This window comes from Phodopus roborovskii, unplaced genomic scaffold (genome assembly GCF_943737965.1).
Source record: "Phodopus roborovskii unplaced genomic scaffold, PHOROB, whole genome shotgun sequence".
Lineage (NCBI taxonomy): Eukaryota > Metazoa > Chordata > Mammalia > Rodentia > Cricetidae > Phodopus > Phodopus roborovskii.
Genome location: NW_026126433.1, coordinates 4675611 through 4699308, shown reverse-complemented (window position 1 = coordinate 4699308; position 23698 = coordinate 4675611). Strand labels below are relative to the sequence as shown.

Below are 23698 nucleotides of genomic sequence, written 5' to 3'. Positions count from 1 at the left end.
AATCTTTATCTTTTTCTGGCATGAGTGTTTTATCTGCTAAACAATTGTTAAAATGAAAGCCACAGTTGTTTCAGCCATGGTCTATCCAAGATGGCTGCGGGTACTTTTACCACCAGAACTGAGAGCTGTGCTCACTGCCTTGGTCTACGCTGCCATCCAGCAGCATGTTGCCGGCTTGGAGATGTGGTCACTGCCATTGCCAGCTCTAGTACATATCAATGAATTGTTAGAGCTCTTTAAAAGCCTTATAGTTTTTTGCCTCTTATGCTGAGTCAGGAAATCTCCCTTAAAGGAGTCGCACAAATTTCTGCTTGCCTCTAGCAAAGTAGAGCCCAACTGAGAAAAATGCTGCTACAATGAAGCCTTATTTGTCTCTGTTTTTTTATTTCTAAAACCCTTTTATAAGCTTCTGTTAAGTTTCAAACGGAAGTTCTTATTAGCCAAGTTGCGGCAGCACCAGGTACCCCAGTAGACATCTTAGCACCCTACATTCACTTACCAGTTACAGTTTTATGTCTTGTATTCGTGTATCTATTCCACCATTACACTGAGTGGCACTGAGCCAGAAGTATTTTCATCTTTAGAGTCTAGGGTGTTTACTAAGAAATGAAATTTGAAGTCACAATAAAATTAATCCTAGAAACCAGTCATTGTAAATCTGTTTGGGATACTCAGCATTTTTAATTTTTAATTTAATTTAATTTAATTTTTAATTTCCTTCACTGTCGTCCCCATAGTTTATTATTCATGTCTCTTGGAGTTTTCCTGTTTGTTCATTTGTTTGTTTATTTGTTTTTGTTTTAAGTTCAACTCAGCGATAGAATCCTTGGCTGCAATGCTGAAAACCCTGGCACTAAACCTCTCTCTCCCTCTTACCCCTTGTGGTCCAGTCAAATATCTAGTGTTCTGTCCCTTTCAAAACTGGGAACCTGACACAGAAGAACGAATTCAAAACGCCTATAACTGTAAAAGGCCTGGCGTGTGAGTCTCAGGTGAAAAACGAATTAGTCTCTGGTGTCTGATGTTACACAGGGTGCGAGCCAGCACCAGCAGAGGCAGCAAGCCCCAAGCCAGAGTTCTAGGATCGCCTACCTCAGGTTCTAGAGTCATACTGTGTACAGCAGGCCTGCGATGGACGTCACATCTGAAGCAAATGGCTCCCCCTAAACATGCTTACAAAGCCACAGCCAGAACGGAGCATGCATGTGGCAGCTGAACGCGCCCCTGGATGGTGTTGGTGAAAGACCTGCAAAGCGTGGTACTTCATGCTCCCAGTCAGAAAGGCGACACCCCAAATCACTCATGAAAAGCAGTCTCGATGCAAATAGCATGAGGAAGTTTTTATTCCAAGTGCACTGGGGTTCACAGTCGTACACCATGCAGGGGTAGAGGACTGAGGACCTGGAGGGCAGAATTGAGACAGCTTTTATAGGATTTACATCAAATCCAACAAGGCCAGTTTCAAAGCTAACCTGTTATTTCCACTAGGCCTAAAAGCAAGGTCATGGGATAGTTCAAAACTTGGATGGTTAGTAAGGTTTCCTAGGTTACAGAGATTTAGCACACCTGCAAGGTTAGGGGGTTTTTCATTCTCAAGAACCAGCAAGTTCAGTGGCCTTGTCCTTGAGCGGCTGGGAGAATGTACTTTCCAGTCAGGGAGTTATCTATATCTTATTGGCAGAAGCTCTTGTTTTGTCTGTCTTTCCCTTTTTGCTATGAGTCCCATCTTTTAGTTGTTGTTGTTGTTGTTATTATTATTATTATTATTATTATTATTATTATTATTGTGGACAGGATGACCCATAACATTATTATTATTGTGGACAGGATGACCCATAACAGTTCCCAGACTGTTGTTGTAGATAACAGGATAACAACATTCTTCAGAAACTAGGTGATTATGAATAATAATAATTTCCAGAAACCAGTCATCGTGACCAAGCTATTTCATGTGTTTTTCTTTTTTTTTCCTGAGCTCTGCATGCAGCTAAAGTGACTTTTAAATACATGCTGATGGACTTTTTTTTTTTTTTTTTAATTTCTAACTTTTAGTGGTCATTAGAGAGTTAAGCTGTATTTTCATCCTTTCATTGGACGGTGGGGTACATGGTGCCCACACCTCATCTGCCAAGTCACTACAGCTCCCTGGCTTTCCCAGCACCAGGCACCATTCCTGGGGCCGCCAACTGGGTACACTTATTGCACCTTTAGCACCGAGGGGAGCACTATTCCCCGGACAGTCCCCTGCAGGACCAGGATGTGGCCAGTCCCCAGCAGCAGAGCCCAGGGAACGTGGTGCCCACAGCCCCTCAGGCAGGCACTCTTGGCGAGCACTGAACACAGAGGTGCAGGGTGAATCCAGACCCCAGACCCCCCCCCAGACCCCCCTGATCCCCCAGACCCCAGACCCCAGACCCAGATGCGCAGACCTAGGGATCACGTGGCGGGGTACAAGCCTAATTAATGCATTCGTTCCCACAAGTCACACCTCGAGCCCTACCCCGCCCTCCTCGCCAGACACGTTTCGCGCTTCCTGTGGCTTTCCGTAGTCCCGCTGGGTCTCGCGAGACCCAGGCAGACCGCCGCCGAGAGCTCTTCCGGGAGGTTACCGTGGCGGGCGGGTCCGGTTCCCTCGGCCTGCCGGATCGCGGGCTCAGCAGCCCGGTCCTGGCGGGCTCGCTATGGACCGTGACTTGCTGCGGCAGTCGCTGGGCTGTCACGGCCCGGCGCTGCTGTCGCTGCTGCGGAGCGAGCAGCAAGACAACCCGCACTTCCGGAGCCTGCTGGGCACGGCGGCAGAGCCAGCCCGCGGCGCGGCGCCTCCTCCGGGAGCTGGCAGGTACGGAGCCGTCACCTGGGCCGGGCCACGCCGGCTGGAGAGCAGCGGTCCCGGGTGTGTGCCCCGACACCGGCTCCTGCCGGAGCCCGGGTTGCTCCTCCTGAACCGCCGGCGTAGCTTTCAGGGTCCCCCCCCCCCGCCTCCATTTCCAAGGGGCGACCCGGGGAGAGTGTACTTCACACTTCTTCCAGAGTGAGTAAGGTCACTTGCCATTAAGCTTCCTGGCCTGGGTTCGATTCCCAGGACTCTCGTGGTAGGAGAGGATTCCCCAGAATTGCCCTGCGCTAAATGAATAAATACCCAGACACACTCTGGGTGGAACCTGTGGAGGGTTGGGTGAGGAAAAGCGCTGGCACGAGGTCGGATGTACGAGAACTTTGCCGGTAAAACAACAGTAATCTCTCGTCTCTTAGGAAAGAGAAGAGAGTTGACAACACTGAAATACAAAAGTTCATCTCCAAAAAAGCAGATCTGCTTTTTGCGCTGTCTTGGAAATCAGATGCACCCACACCCGCTGTAGCGCATGACGACAATGACAGTAAGTCTGGACCGCTTTCAAGATTGGTGGGTCGGTGTTTAGCGCTATATCAAAGGGGAGAGAAGTCGAAATTGTTGTGATGGTTTTCATTTTTCTTTTTCAGATCATTACGCGGTTATGCCACCTTTAGAGCAGTTCATGGAGATCCCGAGCATGGACCGGAGAGAGCTGTTTTTCCGAGATATTGAGCGCGGTGATATAGTGATTGGAAGAATCAGCTCTATCCGGGAATTCGGTTTCTTCATGGTGTTGATCTGTTTAGGAAGTGGCATCATGAGAGACATATCTCATTTAGAAATCACAGTAAGTTACTTGGTAGTCATCCCATGCAAAAGTTATGTGCCTGTTCAGTTCTGCTTAAATTTACCTATTGGGATACTTTGGGGGGATTAACTATACACCGAAGAAAACGTAGTGGCTCTTTCTACTAAAAGCATTAGTGAGTTGGGCATTGGTAGTGCAGCCTTTAACCCTGGTACTCAGAGGCAGAAGTGGGCAGGTCTCTGTGAGTTTAAAAAAACAAGTACTAGAGTGTTATGTTTTCTCCATTTTTGCTTTTTTATGGTTTGGGGGACTCTGGTTGCAGGTCAGATCTATTAGTTGGTAAGATGATACCCATTGGTATTATGGACTTAACATCTGGTTAAACAGATGCTTAATTGGGCATTAGATGTTTGCATATGAGTAATTTAGCAAAGACTTCCTATCATATATTTACAATAAACATATAACATTCTTCCACTGTAATGAAATAGATGGCCTCAATTTGGAATATTTCCTTTTAAAGCAGTTGATAATTGTTTTGTCTCACCATCTCAAACAGAAGAACTGCAAATCTTAAGAATTCACATTTCATTTAGCAAATACAAATGTCACATTTGCTATGAATTTTAAGTACAAATTTTGAATTTAAGTAACTGACATGACTGTTAACAAATGCATAAAGCCATCAAAAAAAGGGGAAGGAACTATGCCATATGTGGCCAAATGGATGGGATTGAAAGACCCTACCTTTAGTGAAATAAGCCAGACACAGAAAGACAAATTTCACATATTCATGTGATTTATAAAAGCCAAGAAGAAAGTAGAATAGTGGTAAGCAGAGTCAAAAGGAGGTGAGTGGATAGAAAGAAGCTAGATAACTGAATGCCAAAATACAATTAGATTAAAGGAAAAGTGTTCTATACACACTAGCATGACTAAAGTTTATAACTAGAAAGTTTGAAAACTCTAAACAAAATTGTTGTATTTCTGTTACTAGGATAATTATACATTGTATGTGTATATTGAATTGCCACCCTATAAATACTGTATAATTGTACCCTGTGGATTGTATAATTGTGCATTCATAAAAAAGAAAATAGTGTTAGACTTTAGTGTTAATACACATTCATAATGAGTAGCTAAGATTAAAAATGAAGAAAAAAAGCACTGTTTTTGTCAAAGAGTAAAATATGTGGTGGTTTCAAATATTTCTCATTGCAGGCTCTTTGTCCCTTAAGAGATGTGCCTTCTCACAGTAACCATGGAGATCCTTTATCATATTACCAAACTGGTGACATAATTCGAGGTGATCAGTTTCAACATACTAATTGAAAATTGTCAAAGTAATGTTGACAGTATAATGAAAGTAATGTTTGAAAGGCTTATTTTTGTTTTCACTTTTTTGTTGTTTGATCCTATTTGTTTTTTAAGCTGGAATCAAGGATATTGACAGATATCATGAAAAGCTTGCAGTATCTCTGTATAGCTCATCTCTTCCACCACACATGTCTGGCATTAAACTAGGTGTGATTACTTCTGAAGAGCTACCTTTGTACTACAGGTATTTATCTTTTATGTACTGCTAACAAAGTAGAGCTATAGTTTTTTTTATTGTAAAGTGGGGTTTTATTTTCATAACCTTTTAAATTACTTTAGGTTTGGTATACAAAAATGGTATTTGTATTTAAGATTCATGTGGTGATGTCTTCCTTTAGTAGAAGGGTGTGCTAATTATTGTACTCACATGTTTGTGTTTCTGATTTTCCCCCTAAGGAGGAGTGTTGAACTAAATAGTAATTCTTTGGAGTCCTATGAAAATATCATGCAGAGTTCTCTGGGATTTGTTAATCCAGGAGTGGTTGAATTCCTTCTGGAGAAACTAGGAATAGATGAATCTCATCCACCATCTTTAATGAGAGGCTTACAAAGGTAAAAGTAGATCTGCATTCTCTGTAAGTACTGAAGGGAATGGATTAGCTCAGAAACTGAATAGCTGGAGAACATATTTGACCTTAGTAACAGAAATATGCCAAAGGTTGAATGGACTGAGCAATCATATTTGCTCCTGGTCTGAACTAAGCAATGACAGGAATGTATCATGTGACCAAGTAGAAACTTTGTGTATATGCATAAGAAAAATACTGTTTAGCAGTAATATTCATATCTGTCAAAAATTATAAAGGTTTTGCTGTACAAATGTAATACAAATTCCCTGCTTGATATTTTACTGTTGAGAAATACCAGAAATAGAATGAACTATACTTTTAAAGTATTTACATTTTTTGACTCTCATTTTCTTTCACAGCAAAAATTTTTCCGAAGATGATTTTGCTTTGGCTTTAAGAAAGAAGCAGTCAGCATCGTGGGCTTTAAAATGGTATGGAGGTTGTTTTATCTAACAGTCCTAGTTATCCAGTATGAAAGTTTTAGTTAGGAGTACATTCTTTCATTATTATTAAGACTAGAATGTGTTTATAGCAGAGCGTTGGTGTTGAATGCCTTTAATCCCAGCACTTTGGAAGGCAGAGGCAGGTGGATCTCGCTGAGTTCGAGGCCAGCCTGGTTTACAGAGCAAGTACAGCCTCCAAAACAATACAGAGAAACCCTGTCTCAAAAAACAAAACAAAAAAAAGACTAGGTGTTTATAAATGAATGAAAACTTCTTTGACATTATTTGTATAGGTCTTATATTGGTCTTAACATTGGAGTCTTAACAGACTTAAGTTTTATTTAAAGTTGTTTTCCAAAACAGATTAGTGTCTTGATATCTGAATTTTCATAAATGTTTGCTATGAAAATCTATAAAAGTGGGGTGCTTTTTAAGTATACTGAGAGTAATTTGAAAACTAAGTATTTGTCCAATATTAAGTTATTTTAGTAGTCATCCATACTAACATTTTACTTATAGATGCTTTGTGAAACATTTCTGATGTTTCATAAATGTGGTTTCAGTGTGAAGGTTGGGGTCGATTATTTTAAGGTTGGACGACACGTGGATGCCATGAATGAATACAATAAAGCTCTGGAAATAGACAAGCAGAATGTGGAAGCTTTAGTAGCTCGTGGAGCATTGTAAGTGAATTTGGGATTTTAAGGAATATTTTAAGACTGAAAAATATTTTAAGTTGGTCACAAGATTAAATTCCTCTAATTTTGTTTACTATCTCTAGATATGCAACAAAAGGAAGTCTGAACAAAGCAATAGAAGATTTTGAGCTAGCATTAGAAAACTGCCCAACTCACAGGAATGCAAGAAAATATCTCTGCCAGACCCTCGTAGAAAGGGGAGGGCAGTAAGTATGGGGTTTCATTTACTAGTAAAAGTCTGATTTGCAACCAACTCCTGTAATGCCCTGAGATTTAAGTCACAAAGTAGTTTCTTAGCATACACAATTCAAAGTACTCTGCTTCAGGTTCATGTGGCAGGTGACCTTTTTGTCCCTTCTTCCTGCCTTACTCAGGGTGGGTGGGTGTATGCATGCGCCTAGGGATACTTTAGTGCCAGGTCAATTGCTCTGAATGTATATTTTTGTTACATAACAGTATTAATTGAAAAGTGATTAAGATTCTCCTGTTATATTCAGCTTGTAGCTCTGCTCTGTCTAGTGAACCCTGCAAATTCAGATTAAATAGTGGAGTTAGAAGTATTTGGCAGTGTTGCCACTCAAGTTGTTGGCCTAAACCAGGGAGAGCAGAGCTTAAAAATAAGGCAGGCTAAAGTCTCATGCAATAGCCAGCTTTATTCATAGCATCAGTTTATAATCTGAGGATATTTTGAAGGTTAGGCAGGGTTGTATGAGTTTAGGCTGTGTAAAGTCACAAGGGCAACCCATGTATAAAACACATTTTTCATTAACTAACAAAGTTAAGAAGCAATGTGAAATCTGAAGTAAACCCACTACTATGTACTACTCCTGGGAAATGCATGAAAGCTTCTGCCAATAACAAATCCTTGTTATGGAAGAACAGGTTACAAGACTTGTTTACTTGGAGTTTTCTCTCAAGCTCTCAGAAATCTCACACAGCTTCATTCATGAACCATGTTCCAACAAAGCAGTAGTCAGCTTTATAACTAAAAGGCATAGAATGTTGTAATAACAACATCATTGTGTTGCTTTTAAATTACTGGGAATGGAATCCAGTATATCTCCAACATGCAGTGCAAGTGCTGTACCAGTGAGCTACGTCTCTAGCCCTCTCTCCTATTAGTGAAGAAAGAGTGATCTTAGTGAAGAAGATCACTCTCTTCTGTGTCGTATATCTTCTGCCTGGCCACTCCTGCTTGGAGGAGCATTCCATCCAAGTATTTGTAGGATGAGAATACCCACAAATTCCAAATTAATGAGATTTCAGTTAGTGACTGGAGAAGCTTTTTTGTTGTTACCAAGTAAATAACTAGTAACACCGAAATGAGGTTGCCTTATTCCTGGTGTATTGGTGTCTTTTAGGTGAGTGAATGGCTACATTAACCAGTTATCCAAACTACCAGTATTAGTTATGATCTTACTTGTCCTTCAGCTCCTAATATCTAGTCTACTGACATAAAAGTAATCCCATTTGTTTTGCAGTAATGAATTTTTTTTTCCCTTCTGTTACTTAGAAGTACACTATAACCAAACTTCCTTTTTCTGTTTAGCCCTGACTGACCTGAAACTTACTTATTGACCAGATGAGCCTCAAACTCATAGTAACTTTACCCTGCTTTGCCTCAACAAGTGTTGGGATAACACTCACACCCAAACAATCTAATTTTGATTTTTCATAGCATAGACTTGTAGATTATATAATAATGATTGTAGGTTATAATGTGTTATTTCCAAAGAATTTTAATGGATTTCCAGTGAAAATTTGTCTATAGAAAGGAAAACTTCATAACTAAGCACATGAATGGGTAATTAGAAAATAATTTGCTAAACATAACTCCTCTGAGTGCTGTCATAAGCCTCTGATGACTTAATGTGTACAGTTGGATAAATTTGTTTTTACAAATGCTGAATCTTCCTAATAGGTTAGAAGAAGAAGAAAAGTTTTTAAATGCTGAAAGTTACTATAAGAAAGCTCTGGCTTTGGATGAGACATTTAAAGATGCAGAGGATGCTTTGCAGAAACTTCATAAACATATGCAGGTGATTCTTTATTTCCTCTTTGAAATTTAATGGCATTTAAAATTAATGCCAGAGTTCCCTTTTCTTTTCGGAAAAAACTAGGTTACCTAGATGAACTAATAGGAAAATGAATAATTGCTTTTCCTAATTAGGTCTGACCTCGCATTGCTTGTACTCAAAAGTAAAAATACCCTTTAAGAGAATGCCTGTGCATAAATTCAGTGTGTGATTTTGATTGTTCCCCTTTGTAGAGAGCTTATCTGGTGGTTATAAGATTATAAGTATTGCTGGTGTAATTGAGCTAATTATGCGAACCTTTGTAGACATGTTTTACTTGTCCTTTCCTGTAATACTGATGATGATGTTTTCTCATGCATTTTCTTCTGAATTGGACCATTGCTGCTGTGTCTGTGACATCTGGTGCTGCTCATCCCCATCCACAAACTGGAAAATGATTTCTTATGTAATCATGCATCCAACTGGGCTGTGCTATTTTTAAAATGGTTTGTATTTGAACATGGTGATTTTTCCCCTTAATTCACCTCTGTGGAATGTCCTCATTTGAATTTTATTTGTAAAATTTGTTTGACGTTTGCATTTTTCAATTTTTAAAAATAATTTTTCATCCTTTTAATCTTACCTGCATTCTGTGTCATTGGTACTACTGCAATGGCTTCCCTGTTTTTCTTGGGATACCAACTGCAATATGGTCCTCAATACTGTTCTGGCCATTCAAATGATTAATGCCAAACGTGTGTCATTAATTTTTTTTATTTGGAAAAAAATTACTTGTTTAATACTGGATATATGATATATGGTGACTTGATTATACTAAATTGGGCTTCTGGATGGGGGGTGGTCTTTTTAATTTTTTTTTTTTTTTTTTTGCATATTCTGCTATTTTTAACGTGTGGTTTTTTCCGATATCTGGGTTCTAAAAGAAATCTTTGGAATTAAGAGAAAAACAAGCTGAAAAGGAAGAAAAGCAGAAAACAAAGAAAATAGAAACAAGTGCAGAAAAGTTGCGTAAGCTCTTAAAAGAGGAGAAAAGGTAAACTATAATGTTCAGTATTTTTTTTTTTTAAACTTAAAGCAACTACTGAGTTGAAACCAAAGTGCCATATGGAGGTAAAGTAAGTAAAAAAAAAAGTTTCCCAAGTGGTAATTCTTAGCAAGCATATGTTCCATGTGTTTGTCAGTAAAAGAAATGAAGCAAAGTAGAGTCTAAACTTAGAATTCTTTTTAAAAATTAGGATTAAAATATAGGATAATTTATTTCACTGTTTCTGGGAGATAGGCTTTTAGAAGAGGAGCTGTGATTCTTAGATACTGATGGTTTGTTCTGTAGTCCTTGTAAGTTGTGGAAGAATAGTCCCAACTAGTGTGTAGAGAACATAGGCACAGTTAAACATCCTACAGTGCACAGGATAGTCCACTCCTACCTTCAGTGAAGATCCGTTTGACCCTAAAATGTCAGTGGTGCTGTAGGGTAACATGAAGAAACTAGAGGTAGCTATATAGAAAACTCAGGTTGCTTCTTACCTGTCCAGGTAGACATAAGCAATCTAGAGAAGTCACTGCATCTTTCAGAAATAGTGGATTTGCCTGTAGTGACACCTGTGTCCTTAGGCGTTCTCGAAAGTCATGCTTTATATTTATAGTAAAAGTTAATGCAGTAATTGAGACTGTTATTATGTCTTGAATGACAGCTTATGGAACATCAAGTGATACTAAATCAAATCAAATCTTGAGGGATATTTGTCTGTCCTTTTTGTAATTCCTATATCTGATGAACTACTTTTTTTAAGGCTAAAGAAGAAAAAAAGAAAATCGTCATCTTCCTCTTCAAGTATTTCTTCTGCTGATGAATCCATTTCTTCTTCCTCATCCTCTTCCTCTTCTAGTCACAAACGGCATAAGAAAAGTAAGAGGAATCGTTCAGAGTCTTCTCGAAGTTCAAAGAGGCACTGGTCTAAGACATCTTCAAGTCACATAGATCAGAATAGGAAAGATGATTGCTACCCAGTTCCAACTAATACTTCAGCATCTTTCCTTAACCAAAAACAGGAAGTGGAGAAACTGCTGGAAAAGCAGGATAGGTTACAATGTCCAAGCACACAGGTAAAAGAGAGAGAGAGATGCCTTCTCACATCTTCAGGTGAAGTGCCAGATGACTTGGGAGGTAGGTCTGAAGACACAAGAGAATGTTACAATAGCTATAAAGCCCAGGCAGGTAGTAGCAGAACAGAAAAGCCATACAAATCAGAAAGATATTTCTCCAGTAGGAGAAATTCCTCAGATTCCTTCTGTAGAAATTCAGAGGACAAGATGAAAGCATCTAATTATAGGAGATTTGAAAAGGACACGGAAGGAAGAAAAGATCACTCGAGAAGGTGGGAGCCAGGTTGTGGGAAGTACTCTACTTCACCAGCAAGTTCGGACTACTCTTGGAAGTCACTTGAAAAATACAAAAAATACACTTACTCTGGATCACGTGACAGTAGACATGATCAGAAATACCAGTTAAATACAAGTCAGGGAGAACGTGCATATGAAAAGGACAGCTGTGGGGAGAGTAACAAAACCGAGGCTCCAGAAGAGACACTAAATAGCACAGAGCAACCAGAAAACAGAGTTAAGAAAAATTTACCTCAAAATTTACTCAATATATTTAATCAGATAGCTGAGTTTGAGAAAGAAAAAGGAAATAAACCAAAAAAATGATCTGCTTAGGAAATCCTCACTAAATTTTCAAGTTTGGGGATACTTTAGTCTCAACAAGTGGCTCTAGATCTAAAATGGTTTGTAGCAGATTACAAGACGTTTCTCAATTTTGTTTCAGTTATCAGCCCTTTTGTCATAGAGCTTCGAGTATATGGGTATGTGCAGATGTAACTCTTACTCTGGCAATTTAAACTTTTCACCTAAAGGTATTTTCAGAGCACTTTGTTTCTTCGTTGTACTGTGGCTTGAAGAATCCTGGGCCTATCATATTTCACTGTTGGAGAGAAATATGTTTGCATTGAACAGTTGAATTGTTTTATCAAAAAAAAAAAAAAAATACTTTATTCTGTTAAAAAGCCCTTAGCTTGGGGGAGTTATATAATTGAATACTTCGTAGGTACTATTTTAAGTTTTGTTTTAGGCATTAAAATTTTTGCAACATTTCATTTTTAAGTGATAAATTATGACTTGATTTACCTCTAACGTCTGATGTTAATGGTCTGTGAACATTGTTTTCATTCCAGCTTAACAAAAACCTTAAGAATAAGATCATGAAAGTTAGTTAATCGGAGCCTGTTTTACTTATTTCTCCATTATTATTTTTACTTAATGGTTATGGTCATAAAATCTTTTAAGTTTTGACAAAACCCATAGGGAATTCTAGACAAGACTAGATGAAAATAGAAAATAACTTAGTAAAAATAGTAACAGAGAAGCACCCTGTAAGTCTGATTTTTCTTCTGTCTTAATATTGCAAATGCTTGGGAAGTCAGTAGACATGTTTATAAACAGCAGAAGGCTGGCTTTCAGTTTACTCTTCTGCTGCTCTATTACCTCTCTTTATAGATGCCTTTCTCTGAATCCTGGTGAATGACAGAATCAATTCCAGGCCTCTGAGATAGCTTAGTGAGTAAAAGACCATCCAAGCTGATGATGTGAGGGCAATCCCAAGACCCCAAGGCCTAGGGGAGAACTTGACTCCCAAAGCTTGTTGCTCGACAGCCACACACACACATAGTAGCTACACACACAAACAGCTAACAAAGGAGTCATCTTGGACTTTCAAAGAACCTCTCTGAATTAGTAAAATTTGAATAGTAGATTCTTGGAGATATTAGTAGGTAGCTGTTTCACTTATGATGCTCTTCAATTAGGATTCTAGAAAGTGCAAATGGCAATGAGCTTTTAATCTCTTGTTTGTCATTAGACAGAATCCACCACAAACATGCATGAGAGAGATGAGGGAGTTAAATAATTTAGTAATTATCTATCTGCACTGAATTATAGTGATGGAAAACTAATAACGGTACAATTGGAAAAAGAAACCTTTATTAAGAATAACAATTAGCAGCAGAAATTGGGTAATCACTTCAATATTAGTTTCTGTACCAAGGAACTCATTATAACTATTGTTATTGAGACTTGGGGGGGAGAACAGTGAACATGTGTGCCACATATGTGGAGATTGGAGGACAACTTGAGGGAGTCAGTTCTCTTCTGGGTTTCCAAGAATCAAACTTGGGCTTGATAGCAAGTACCTCTGTCCACTGAGCCATTTTGCCAGCCAGCACCAAGAAACTCTTGTGCTCTGTGTATTAATAATTCCAGTCTTAATCCTACATAGTGGGGGGGGTTGTCATTAAAGATTAGAAACCACCTCTGCACACTGCTTGATCTTTGAGAATCCCTAGTACACATCATCTTACTTAATCCTTAGGAGAGTGCCTTGTGGGGTAGGCTACCAGAATTTGGAAATTACAACCTTCCAATAGAATTATATCTTTCCAAATAGGAAAGGACATACTAATTTAAGCACCCTACACTAAGCATCCAATTCTTCGGGATATTTAAGTAGTTGTCACAAGAAAATATATTGGGGATTTTAATTGATCCTGAATGATGTCTTCAGCAGTTTCTTTCACATTAATATGTCCATAATTTATATGTACCCTGCTAGTTTTGTCTTGGTTTCCATGAGTAGAACTGTGACTTCTGGATGTTAAGATAACTCCAGATCTGCAAAGAGAGGTTGATCCTTTTTCTTGCTGTTTAGGAGTATTACATGCAGTTAGTGTAGTGAATAAATGTAAACTTGGATACTGGGCATTCCAGACTAGGGTCTAATAGTGACTCCATAGATAGAAATTAACTAATTATAGTACAATTACTGTGCTTCAAGGGCAGTGTGTTTTGCTTATGTGTTACTTCAGTAAGCCTGTGATACAATTAATCATCCTGTATTACAAGAAGAAAAAGCATAGGAAAGTAAGCCTCCTATTAAGAAACCATGCACTTGCCTTCATAGAATACAAAGTTTAATGTTTTAAGTTCCAGGTAACTTACAGACTAATACATGACCAAGAATCTCAACATTGCTAAACAAAATGATAATAGGATTAATCAGTTTTAGATCTTAAACATCATGCAGTTTGGCCGCATTTCAACTAAAAAGTGCCCACAATTTTGTCTGCCATCTTAATTATTAGACTTAACTATGCTTTCCCATTTCTGAAGAAAATGATCATCAGTAGAAACAGATTTACTACCACTACTGCTTTTTCAGAAGTAACTGAGTAGTGGCTCTAAGACAATCACTGTTGTAATGAATATTTTTTCCAAGGTTTAAAGGTGATGCTCGTTTGTCTGTCTGAATGCTAATGTATTAAAATCTAGCTTTATAGTAGTATTTCACACTCTGGTCCGAAAAGTTCAAAGTGCTGGAAATACAGTATTAACTAACTTTAAATATAGTATGCAATATCAACCTCCATTTTAAATTTAAAATGTTTGGGGTTTTTTGTTTGTTTTGGTTTTTTTAGATCAGAGTAGAGACATTCTTAGCAACTCAAGTTGTACTTTATGTATGCATATATAGAGATAAATATATATGTATACACATACAGTGTTTTTCTTACTGAGGAAGTGGTAATGATGCTGTCTTTTAATTACAAATTATAACCAAAACAAAGTCCTTTAACAGATGTGTGTCACCCTTGGAGGAAGGGGGTGGGGAGGATTGGGGGAATAAGGTTGTTGTTTGTTTTTTTGTTTTTAATTTTTAAAAGTAATTTTGTGATCTAGAGTAAATGAAAATTTTCTTATTGAGATGTGCAATGAATCTTCAGACGTATTCCTGAAAGAATCTTATTTCATAAGTGTGTTACTTCATAAAGCATCTAATACTACAGACATCAGTGTTCCAGTAAAAAAAAAAAAAAAAAGAAAGAAAAGCTGATTTCCCTCTGTTTTATCACATGTGGTCTGGCTGAAGTTCTTCAGTTTCCTTCTCTATGAATAAAACAGTAGGAAAACCAAAACCGACCAAACAAAAAACACCTTTGTTCTTTTCTCAAAGTTTTTATAGCCACTGTGCAGAAATTTTAGTAGGCCTATATCATTAATAAATGGAACCCCAGAAAAAGGGAGACTTAACTTTTACTGAGATTTTCACTTGTGTTCAAAATTTGTATAGAAAATTTTTAAAAATGTTTATTTGCCCGGCTTTTTTCCTTTAGGAGTACTCGAATTACTATCTGGCCTAGAATTATTGCTTCCTGTCGGAGACCCTGGGAAGCTGAGCTGTAATACTTTCATTGAAGTTGGAGAGACAGGAGAACTTGGGCCCTCAAGCGACCTAAAACAAGAAAGGATTTACTATAAACTTAATGCAAAATGTACTAGACCTTATTGGCAAAAAAATACCACAATTCTATAAGAATAAGGAAAAACATTAGTGTTAATACAATTTAAACATATTATGACCAATTCTTTCAAAAGAAGAAATGAACACAGTTTAATAATTCATTAATTGTTTCTGTGAGCAAATTGCTTTCAACTATAATCATTTTCTTAGAGTTGGAAGCAATAGTTTGTAAAATGGGCGTTGGGGGGGGAAGGAGGATCAGGTGCTTGGAAAAGTCATCAAAATGTTAATTTTAAGTCGTTTAAGCTGAAGAGAAAATGAGTGTGTTGGCAGTAAAAATAGTGAGGTAATTTAGAAAACAGCCATTCAATTCTAAAATAATGTGTTCTATAAAAAATACAGAAAAATTTAATATGTAGTAGTAAGTATATTAAACTTAAAACACTGTCTTTGAGGATCCCTTTTTATTTTTCATGAAAGTTTCACAGACTAATAAAAACTAGAAAATAGCTGTCAACAGTAGAGGATTAGAAATCATAAAATCAGCTTCATCATTAATAAACATGTCAACAAAGACTTAGTGCCCATGACCTATCCCTACTGATAGATTTCCTGGATTGCATTAAGCTCAGTAAGACACCATAAAAAGCTGGCTACATAGACTTTCAGAGGAGCAGCTGTAATTACAAAACTCTGTACATCTAACTTGCCCTTTTACAATTTAAAAAGAGTTAAAAGTTCCCAGAGTTGGAGTTCATCCAAGATGTTAGCTATATCACCTCAGTTTTCACCCAACCTCATTCCCCTAAAATAGCTTGCTAGTACAAGGAATCTGCCTGCAATCTTGACAGCTGCAGGAGTCTTGCTATACCATGTAGAGTGAGGTTGCTGAAGGTGAGGAGAATGGGTAGCGTGCTGGCCAGCAACAGCTGTGACAGTTGAGGCCCCACCTTAGTAACCTTGCCCTTACCTGATTGACGACTGTGAAGACTGTGAAGAAGATCTGGAGCTCGAGCCTTTAACTGCTGGTAGTTCTAGCCCATTCTGGAAAAATACTTCCGTTATTAGTCCTGCCACATTTTAGAAGAAAATCAATTAGATACATAGACATACTATATTTATACTCTATATTACCTGTTCAAAATAGGTTTGAAGAATGACGTGGATTTCAACATTTTCCATGGTGTGAATTAGCATTTCGTCAATGTCCCTGTGAAACTGTTTAATCTCACGGAGTTCAATGTCTTGCTCTTCTAGTGTTTCATCATTGGTTTCTTGCAAAATGCGGATTTCTCTTCTGAGTCTCCCACACTGTTAATAACAACAGTCAACTATTACATATACCTACTTTCCACCAAGTTCAGGAAAGGGGGTTGAATGCATTTGGTACATGAAAGAAGTGAATGCTAGGGCCAACTCTAAGAAATTGTCAGCACCTGCTTAGTCACGCGCTCTAATTTCGGCTGCTGCTCCTCAATCTCTTTTCGGAGTTGAAGTGAGTAAGTTTGTTTCTCTGATAATTTCTCTTTGACATTATTTGCTAAGTGTTCTATAACCTCAAAAGTATTTTCCATGCTCTGTAGAAAATAAGATATCAACATATTCATGGTCAGAATAAAAACATACTTTTCTTGCCAATTGTCAGCTGTTTCGTCAATTTCCATTATTTTGTTTATGTACTACGTTTACTATATTAATGGATAAGTTTAATGATGCTCTTAGTTTTGAATATAATCCCACTGGGAACTTTATATATCATTGGAAAAAATAGAAATAGGTACTTGAAATTATCCAGTTTTCAAAGATTCACAACATGTCATTGTGTTCCCTTAGTTAGAGCCTACTTAAAAAAGCATGTTCTTCTGCCTCTCAGGTTTGCTCTAGTACCTACTTCCACTAGATTTTCTGTTTTAAACTTTGTGTCTAAAATCTTAAATGTGCTTTAAGGAGTTCAGTGAGGGTCACTAAGTAATGGCTAGTGGAAAAGTCTTAATTGTCTAGCTGTAGTTGATAACAAAGTTATTGGTACCCAGCAATAGGATTTTAACTGTTTTACTTAATGTTTCCTTCACTTATTTTCTCTAAATGAACTTTATATTTCTTGTGATCTGATTCCCTAAAAATGCTCTTCATACAACATTAAGTATTAACAATGGTAGTTGACCTTTGTTTAGAGCTAATTACTAAGAAACCTATAGAATTCACCTGGATGTCTTCTTGAAGTTCTCTGATTTGCCTTTGTTTGTATCTGTATTTCTCATCCGCAGCCCTTTTTTGTTCTTCTAGTTGAATTTTTATTGTATACTCATCACCTACAAGAGAATTTTAATTTCCAATATAATAATAGAAAACCACTTTAACAAAATAAACCACTTTAAAAAATAAAACAAAATAATGAAAAGTTAAGTGTCTTAGATCCATGTGGAAAACAGTATAAATACGTAGTAGACATTTCTTATTTAGAATATAGCAGCAATATATATTTTTCAGATTCAAAACAAATTCCTAAAGAAGAGATATGCCATATACCAATAAAACTAATGATATAAATCACACCTCATACTGATTAAAACAATCAGGGAGGTGCATAATTGGTTTTTTTTAAGGCTCAATCATAGCACATTTTTATTCTCCATTAGTCATAATATTCCTCCTGTAAATTCAGTTAACTGTAGTCTTCATCACATTTGTTGTAATGACTGCAACCTACTTGATGGAGTCACTTTTTTGAAAGATTGCTTATAATTGTTGTTGCAGCTGTTGAGTACTTGCAAGGTGTTTTGCAGAGCATAGATTTCTTTTTCAGCTTTGTTGATCTTCGCATCCAAGCTGTCACCTTCCCTTTGAAGTTCTTCCTTTTCTTGAGCAGCCTATAAAATACAGAACAGGGCTCAAGTTATTTATCACTGTTGCAGTGAAATTCACAGCAATCTCCACTTACCTTAGTGCCTGCAAGTGCTTACCAGGCATTTACTTCTTGCACTCAGTTTCAAACACAAGACCAAATCCTGAGTCATCAAGATACAGCATATATAGGGGATACAAAACCATGGTGGAAATGTAGCCATTGCTTACATACAACAGGAAGAAGGGTGGGGGATGGAGGGTAGCTAAGCAGCTACCAGATCTTTAGGAAGCTAAATGGGGTGAGTCAACAAAGGTTGAAACTAAAGTAAATCAGAAGAATATTTTGTCTGAGAGAGGTTTGGGGACTAGATGCTCACTTGATTCAGATAATAGTCAACAGTTACCAGAGTGTATCCAGGAAAACAATATGGGTATAGTTTTAATATATTTTATTACATTTTTAAAAGATAACTTTGGAGCCTGAGTGATGGTACAGCAGTTAAGAGCACTAGCTGCTATTCCAGAGGACCAAGTCTGGTTCCCAATACCCATGTCAGGCAGCTCACAACCACCTGTAACTCCAGTTCAAAGAGAAATAACATTTCCAGCCTCCTCAGTGCTTATATTCACATGTAGAGACACACCTATACATAAAGAAGAAAAAAAAAGTCTTGAATTTTGAAGATAGCTGTAAAAATAGTGGTAGCACTTAAAATAAATGTAGCTAGGAAACATGAAGTGCTGTAAATTGCCTTAAAAATCCAACTTCCTACATGGTGAACTTTTACAAAGGTAACTTTTCTCTGGTTGGCTCCCTTAAAATTCTCTACAATTCCAAAGACTCTGAGGTTGACAGAATAGCATCAGTATATATTAAAGGCTGCTTGCTATCAAGCCCCCTTCTTTTTTCAGTCAAAAATCTTAGTCAATTAGATTTGCATGTTTTAAATCAAGTCACTAAGAAAGCTGTTTTACCCAACATTTTTTCATTATTATGTGGATGTGTCTGCATATATGCATGTGCCTGAGGTTAGGAGTGTCCCTTGAACTGGAGTTACAAGCAGTTATAAGCTGCCTGATGTGGGAATTAAACTCTGGTCCTTAGTAAGAACAATAAATGCTCGTAACCACTGAGCAATTTCTCCAGCCCTCAATCATTACATTTTGATAACATTATGTTTTAAAACATGTTACTCATTTTTTAACAAACATTGCTTGTCAGCTGTCATTGTGACAAAATACTTGGCATAAAAACATAAACCTATATTTTTGCTCAGTATCAGAGACTTCTATCCCTTTATTTTGTCCTATTTCTGGTCTGTAGCAAAGCAGGACAGTGTATGTATATGGATAAGCCCTAACCGCTCCCTTTGTGCTGACCAGAAAGCAAAGGAGTATGATAAACCTTCCCTCCAGTAGCCAACTTCCTCTGCATAGGTCCTACCACCTCCCAGTAATTCCACTAAAGTATCAATGATTAATCCACTGATGAGATTAGTATCCTCAGGAGCCAGTTATTTCCCAAAATTCTACCAACCAGCAACTGAACCTTTACCACATTCACATAATAAACACACAAAGATCATACATGAGATGTGGTTATCACTGATTTAACCATGTGCATGTATGGAAACATCAAGCTAGCCTAGAAATACATGTAATTTGTCTGTGTCAAATATGGCCAAAGCACAGTTGAATAAAACAGTATAGCAAGAGAATCCTGGGATGAGAGACAGATTGTATGAGACAGTTGAGGAACTTTCATGGATGCTCCTTCTCTAAACTCAGTTCATTCTAATTTATGACTTAATTCTAGGTGTACCTTTAAGTGCTAAAATGGTTGCACCCTCTGTTGGGTATATAGTGAATTTTATTTGGGGTTAGAAAGTTGGTATTTTGAAACATAACTTCTTAGTATCACAGTTTTTAAAAATACCTTCATCACTCAAATTTGGTCAGAACAAGACTGTTGACTTATAAATACTGAGCATCTTATGAATAAAATATGAAGGATACTAGCTCTTTGCTATGTTTTCCAGTTTTGCTTTTAAGCAAAAATAGACATGAAAGTTGGAAACATGGAAAAACAACCTGGTATGCCCCACACATAGGCCAAAGGCTACTGCAGGACCAATACCAGGAGCTACTGTGGCCTGAAGGTGAGGATGTAATTATTTCACCAGACTCAAGATAAATGAAATATGGGTGTTTATTGGGGAACAATTACACAGAAAAATACAAAGAACCACAGGAGTGTTTCCCTGCCCTTCCTACTGGATAAGCTGGCCCACCAGAAAGACAGCACAAAGGAAAGTCATGCCTCAAGCTAACCCCTTTCTGTTTCTGTCTGCCCAAGGCCACACCCAAGGGGTTGTGGCCATGAAAGAGATGTGCTGTCCTCCCAACACCTAGTAACTTAGTGTGACCTCATTCAGAAGTCAGGCCTTTGCCAATGTCAAGATGAGAGGTCACTATAATGGGCCTCAGTACAACAGAACTGACATCCTTGCCAAAACAGTATTTCTCCACTTCTGGCCATGAATAATTTCTGATAAAAGCTAGACCAAGTTTAGTTACAGAGAAATACATTGCATATTTGAGATGTGAAGTGTAAATGTGTTTGTATTACATTATATCATAAATACACGTCAGGTAAATGTTACCTTTATTACATAATAGGCCTGTGTTTTCTCCTCTTCTCCCTCAGGAGGCAGCATAACAACAGTAAGAATTTCATATCTGTTCTTAAGCTTATCAATTTTACTTAGCCGCTCATGAAACTCAGCACTAATGAAGAGAAAGAAATTAAAATTAGTGTTTTTACTGAAAAGTGTTGAACTTGTATTTGTACTGTACTGAAGAAGATTAAAGTGATTCCATTTTAATGAATCTGAAAGGTAACTCTAAGGTTACCTTTCATAGCTCCCTGGATGCTAGCAGAAAACATGAGACTTGTAACAGATGAAGAATGTTACCATTCATGACATAGGAGGAAGTATGAACTTCCTGTCTGCATGGCTTTCTTCCACATCTCATGAAGGCAAAAAGGGTCTCAGGTAGATACTACACAAACAGTTCAGGAACTCCAGATATTTTAAAGTGGGAAGTAAGCAAACATCTAACTTTTGCTCTAGGGGGAAATTTACCTCTTAATTTGCTATTCAAACAGATGGGGTTAGTACTTACAAGGCATAACATTAAAATAATTCATGGTGTCAACATTTGGTGTCAGATTTTTAAATGTTACTTTTTCCTTTTGTTTCAGTCCAGAATTATAATAATGCTAACTTCTACATGGCAAGATGGAGACTTTTTCACTTCTTGCTATGACCTAACATTCATTCTTGTGTGATCATAACTTACTTTCTTATCAGCTAAACTGAGCAGAAGTTCATCTTCCCAACTATCTAAAAAAGAAAAAAAGCTGGGGATGGTGGCAAACGTCTTCAATCCTGATTCTTGGGAAGCTGATGCAGGACTGAGGCCAAGGCCAGCCTAAGCTATGTATCAATACCCAGACACAAACTAATAATAAAGTAGAATTTTTTTTTTAGAGAAAGAGAAGCATGAAAGACAGAAAACAAATGATATAGGGGACTTTTTCATGAGTTCATGAAAAAAAGGATGGTAAGATTGAACAAGAAGAATAAACATAGTCCCAGAGCATTGCCTTCTGCAAAGAAGAAAATATAATTTATAAAAACAATCAAATAGAGAAAACATTTTTGAAATGATATGTAAATCAATGTTTGAACATTCCCCATTAAAAATTCAGGCCCCCAATGGCTTCACCAATGAGGTCTTTGGAAATTTTTATAAAGAGAAAAACTCTGCATTTGCATTCTTAACCAGAATAGAGAAAGGTAAGGAACACACAAATCATATCATGAATGCATACACACTGTAAAAACCTGGTAGCAGCAGTAAAGAGAACCAGGGGTCATTTGCATACAGATTTAAAATGCAAAAAAAAAATCAAAATCTAGAGTATACAAAGGATAAATTGACTTACTCCAGAATATAAGGTTGGCTTAACTTTGATAAACTGATCATTGTAATTATATTAACAAAGGAAATATGTGATGTCAAATACAGAAAAGTATATAAATGTTAATGTCTATTTCCAGTTAAATGAAGTCAGGCAGAATTTGAGCAAAAATAAAACTAGATTATCTTTTTGAACATGGGAAAAGGTATCTCAAAACAGGACTGAGACATATAGGTTAGCTTGTCTAGTACACATGAAGCCCTTGTTTCAATTCCCAGCACCACACACAAAAAAAATGTAGATTTAATTAATTACAGGAGCTCTTAAATTATAAAATAAGGAAACCCTCCCTTTGAAATAAGGCAAAAGTATCTGTAATTGCCATTATTCAGTATTGAACTAGCAAGTAAAGAAAAAAGCTTCAAGGCTGGAAAGAAGCAAAACTATTACACAAAAATGATATGAATGGAATACCCAGAAAATGTGTACTGTTAAAATTACAACTTTAGTGAGAATATTGAACACTTAATATATGGAAGTTATATAATATGTGTATATACCATTAACCAATCAAAACTGCTATGCCTTAAAAGGAAGTAACATTAACAAAAAATAACACTTGGCCAACAATAATCTCATAAATGATAGTAAAATGTTCTACATGAAAATTGCTTCAGTAAGCTTAACTGTTAGAGCTAGATAAGGGAAACATTTTACTGAACCATTTTTAGAAACCGTACAAAACTCAATTCCAAGGGTCAGATTAGTTAAATTGGCAAAGTGCATGTCTTTCAAGCATAAAGACCCAAGTTTGACTCTAGAACCCATGTATAAATGAGGAGTATCAAACAGGAACCAGTGCTCCCAGCACTGAAGATGGTGACTGGAGCTCACTAACCAATCCAGACCAGTCTAATTGGTGAGCTCCAGGCCAGTGAAAGACCCTGTTTCATAGGATATTCTCAGAGATGACACCTGCCTCTGGCCTCCACATGCAGGAACATACAAATGCACCTGCATATACATATATACGAATACACATGTATTAAAAACATAAGTTCAAGTTGATTACTTACCTTAGTAGGGATATGTTTCCAGGGTACAGGATTAGCCTAAAGGAAAAAACCTAGACCTCTGGCTCAGTGCATCCTTGGTCTTACATTGAAGTCAAAAGCCTTTCAGATGAGTTAGAAAAAGATGGACATGTGGGTGGTGTCAGGGAACAGTTGGCTCTCCTGTCACCACTCTGACATTGTTTTACAAAGTTCATTAGCAGGAAAAAAAAAAAAAAAACCTGATAACTACCTCACAGTTTGCCGCTGCTGGTCAACATATCTGATCTGGGAGGCAAGCATAGCTTTGTGCACCTTAATTTCTTCAGCTCGTTCTCCCATTGCTGAGCACAGCTGTTGTTTCCTTTTCTCCAGGGAAAGGACTTCCTCTGCTTTGCTGTGAAGCATTTCTCGGGTACGTTTAACCTCAAGCTTTAAAAGATTGTCCTCGATCATCAAATCCTACCAACACAAGAAAATTTTCATTTATGAAATAATTATTTCTATACCAAAGCTAAGGTATTTTTCTTTTTTATTGTACTAAAAGTCAAACTTGAAAACAAGTTTCCCAATTAGACCACTGAGGAAGACATTAGTGAGGAAATAGGAAGAGTGGAGAGCTATAGCTGTTCCTTAATTCAAATTTAAGTTCAAGCTTCACTAGAATATACAGTTATTCCTACAATCACAACCTAACA

General features: G+C 37.4%; 2 protein-coding genes across 3 annotated transcripts in view; one reads left to right on the top strand and one right to left on the bottom strand.

Annotated features, from left to right (window-relative positions):
• Window positions 1–2634: 2634 nt before the first annotated feature.
• Ttc14 (tetratricopeptide repeat domain 14) lies at window positions 2635–12038 on the top strand. Of its 2 annotated transcripts, XM_051185828.1 has the most exons (12): window positions 2635–2839; window positions 3253–3377; window positions 3481–3680; window positions 4863–4947; window positions 5073–5202; window positions 5415–5570; window positions 5947–6018; window positions 6594–6713; window positions 6812–6934; window positions 8650–8767; window positions 9688–9797; window positions 10555–12038. In XM_051185828.1, exons 1-12 carry the CDS (start codon window positions 2682–2684, stop codon window positions 11468–11470), a joined length of 2313 nt encoding a protein of 770 aa, XP_051041785.1. In that variant the 5' UTR covers window positions 2635–2681; the 3' UTR covers window positions 11471–12038. The 2 variants fall into 2 exon arrangements, 1 of the variants encoding a protein (XP_051041785.1); XR_007834623.1 differs by having other exon boundaries at window positions 8650–9249; window positions 9688–10633.
• Window positions 12039–13763: 1725 nt separating this feature from the next.
• Ccdc39 (coiled-coil domain containing 39) overlaps window positions 13764–23698 on the bottom strand; it is a 33610-nt gene continuing 23675 nt past the window's right edge. Inside the window, exons 13-20 of the mRNA XM_051185827.1 lie at window positions 23254–23462; window positions 20624–20747; window positions 17824–17983; window positions 17319–17425; window positions 16550–16690; window positions 16248–16424; window positions 16084–16157; window positions 13764–15104 (exon numbers count right to left, since the gene is read on the bottom strand). Coding sequence (XP_051041784.1) covers window positions 14960–15104; window positions 16084–16157; window positions 16248–16424; window positions 16550–16690; window positions 17319–17425; window positions 17824–17983; window positions 20624–20747; window positions 23254–23462 — 1137 coding nt within the window. The 3' untranslated portion in view covers window positions 13764–14959. The remainder of the gene's footprint in view (window positions 15105–16083; window positions 16158–16247; window positions 16425–16549; window positions 16691–17318; window positions 17426–17823; window positions 17984–20623; window positions 20748–23253; window positions 23463–23698) is intronic.

Excerpts from the sequence above, each read along its gene's own strand:
- Ttc14 (XM_051185828.1), top strand. The coding sequence starts at position 2,682 with ATGGACCGTGACTTGCTGCGGCAGTCGCTGGGCTGTCACGGCCCGGCG. Across the intron at positions 2,840-3,252 it reads CCTCCTCCGGGAGCTGGCAG|GAAAGAGAAGAGAGTTGACA; the intron begins GTACGGAGCCGT and ends CTCGTCTCTTAG. Across the intron at positions 6,935-8,649 it reads CTCGTAGAAAGGGGAGGGCA|GTTAGAAGAAGAAGAAAAGT; the intron begins GTAAGTATGGGG and ends TCTTCCTAATAG.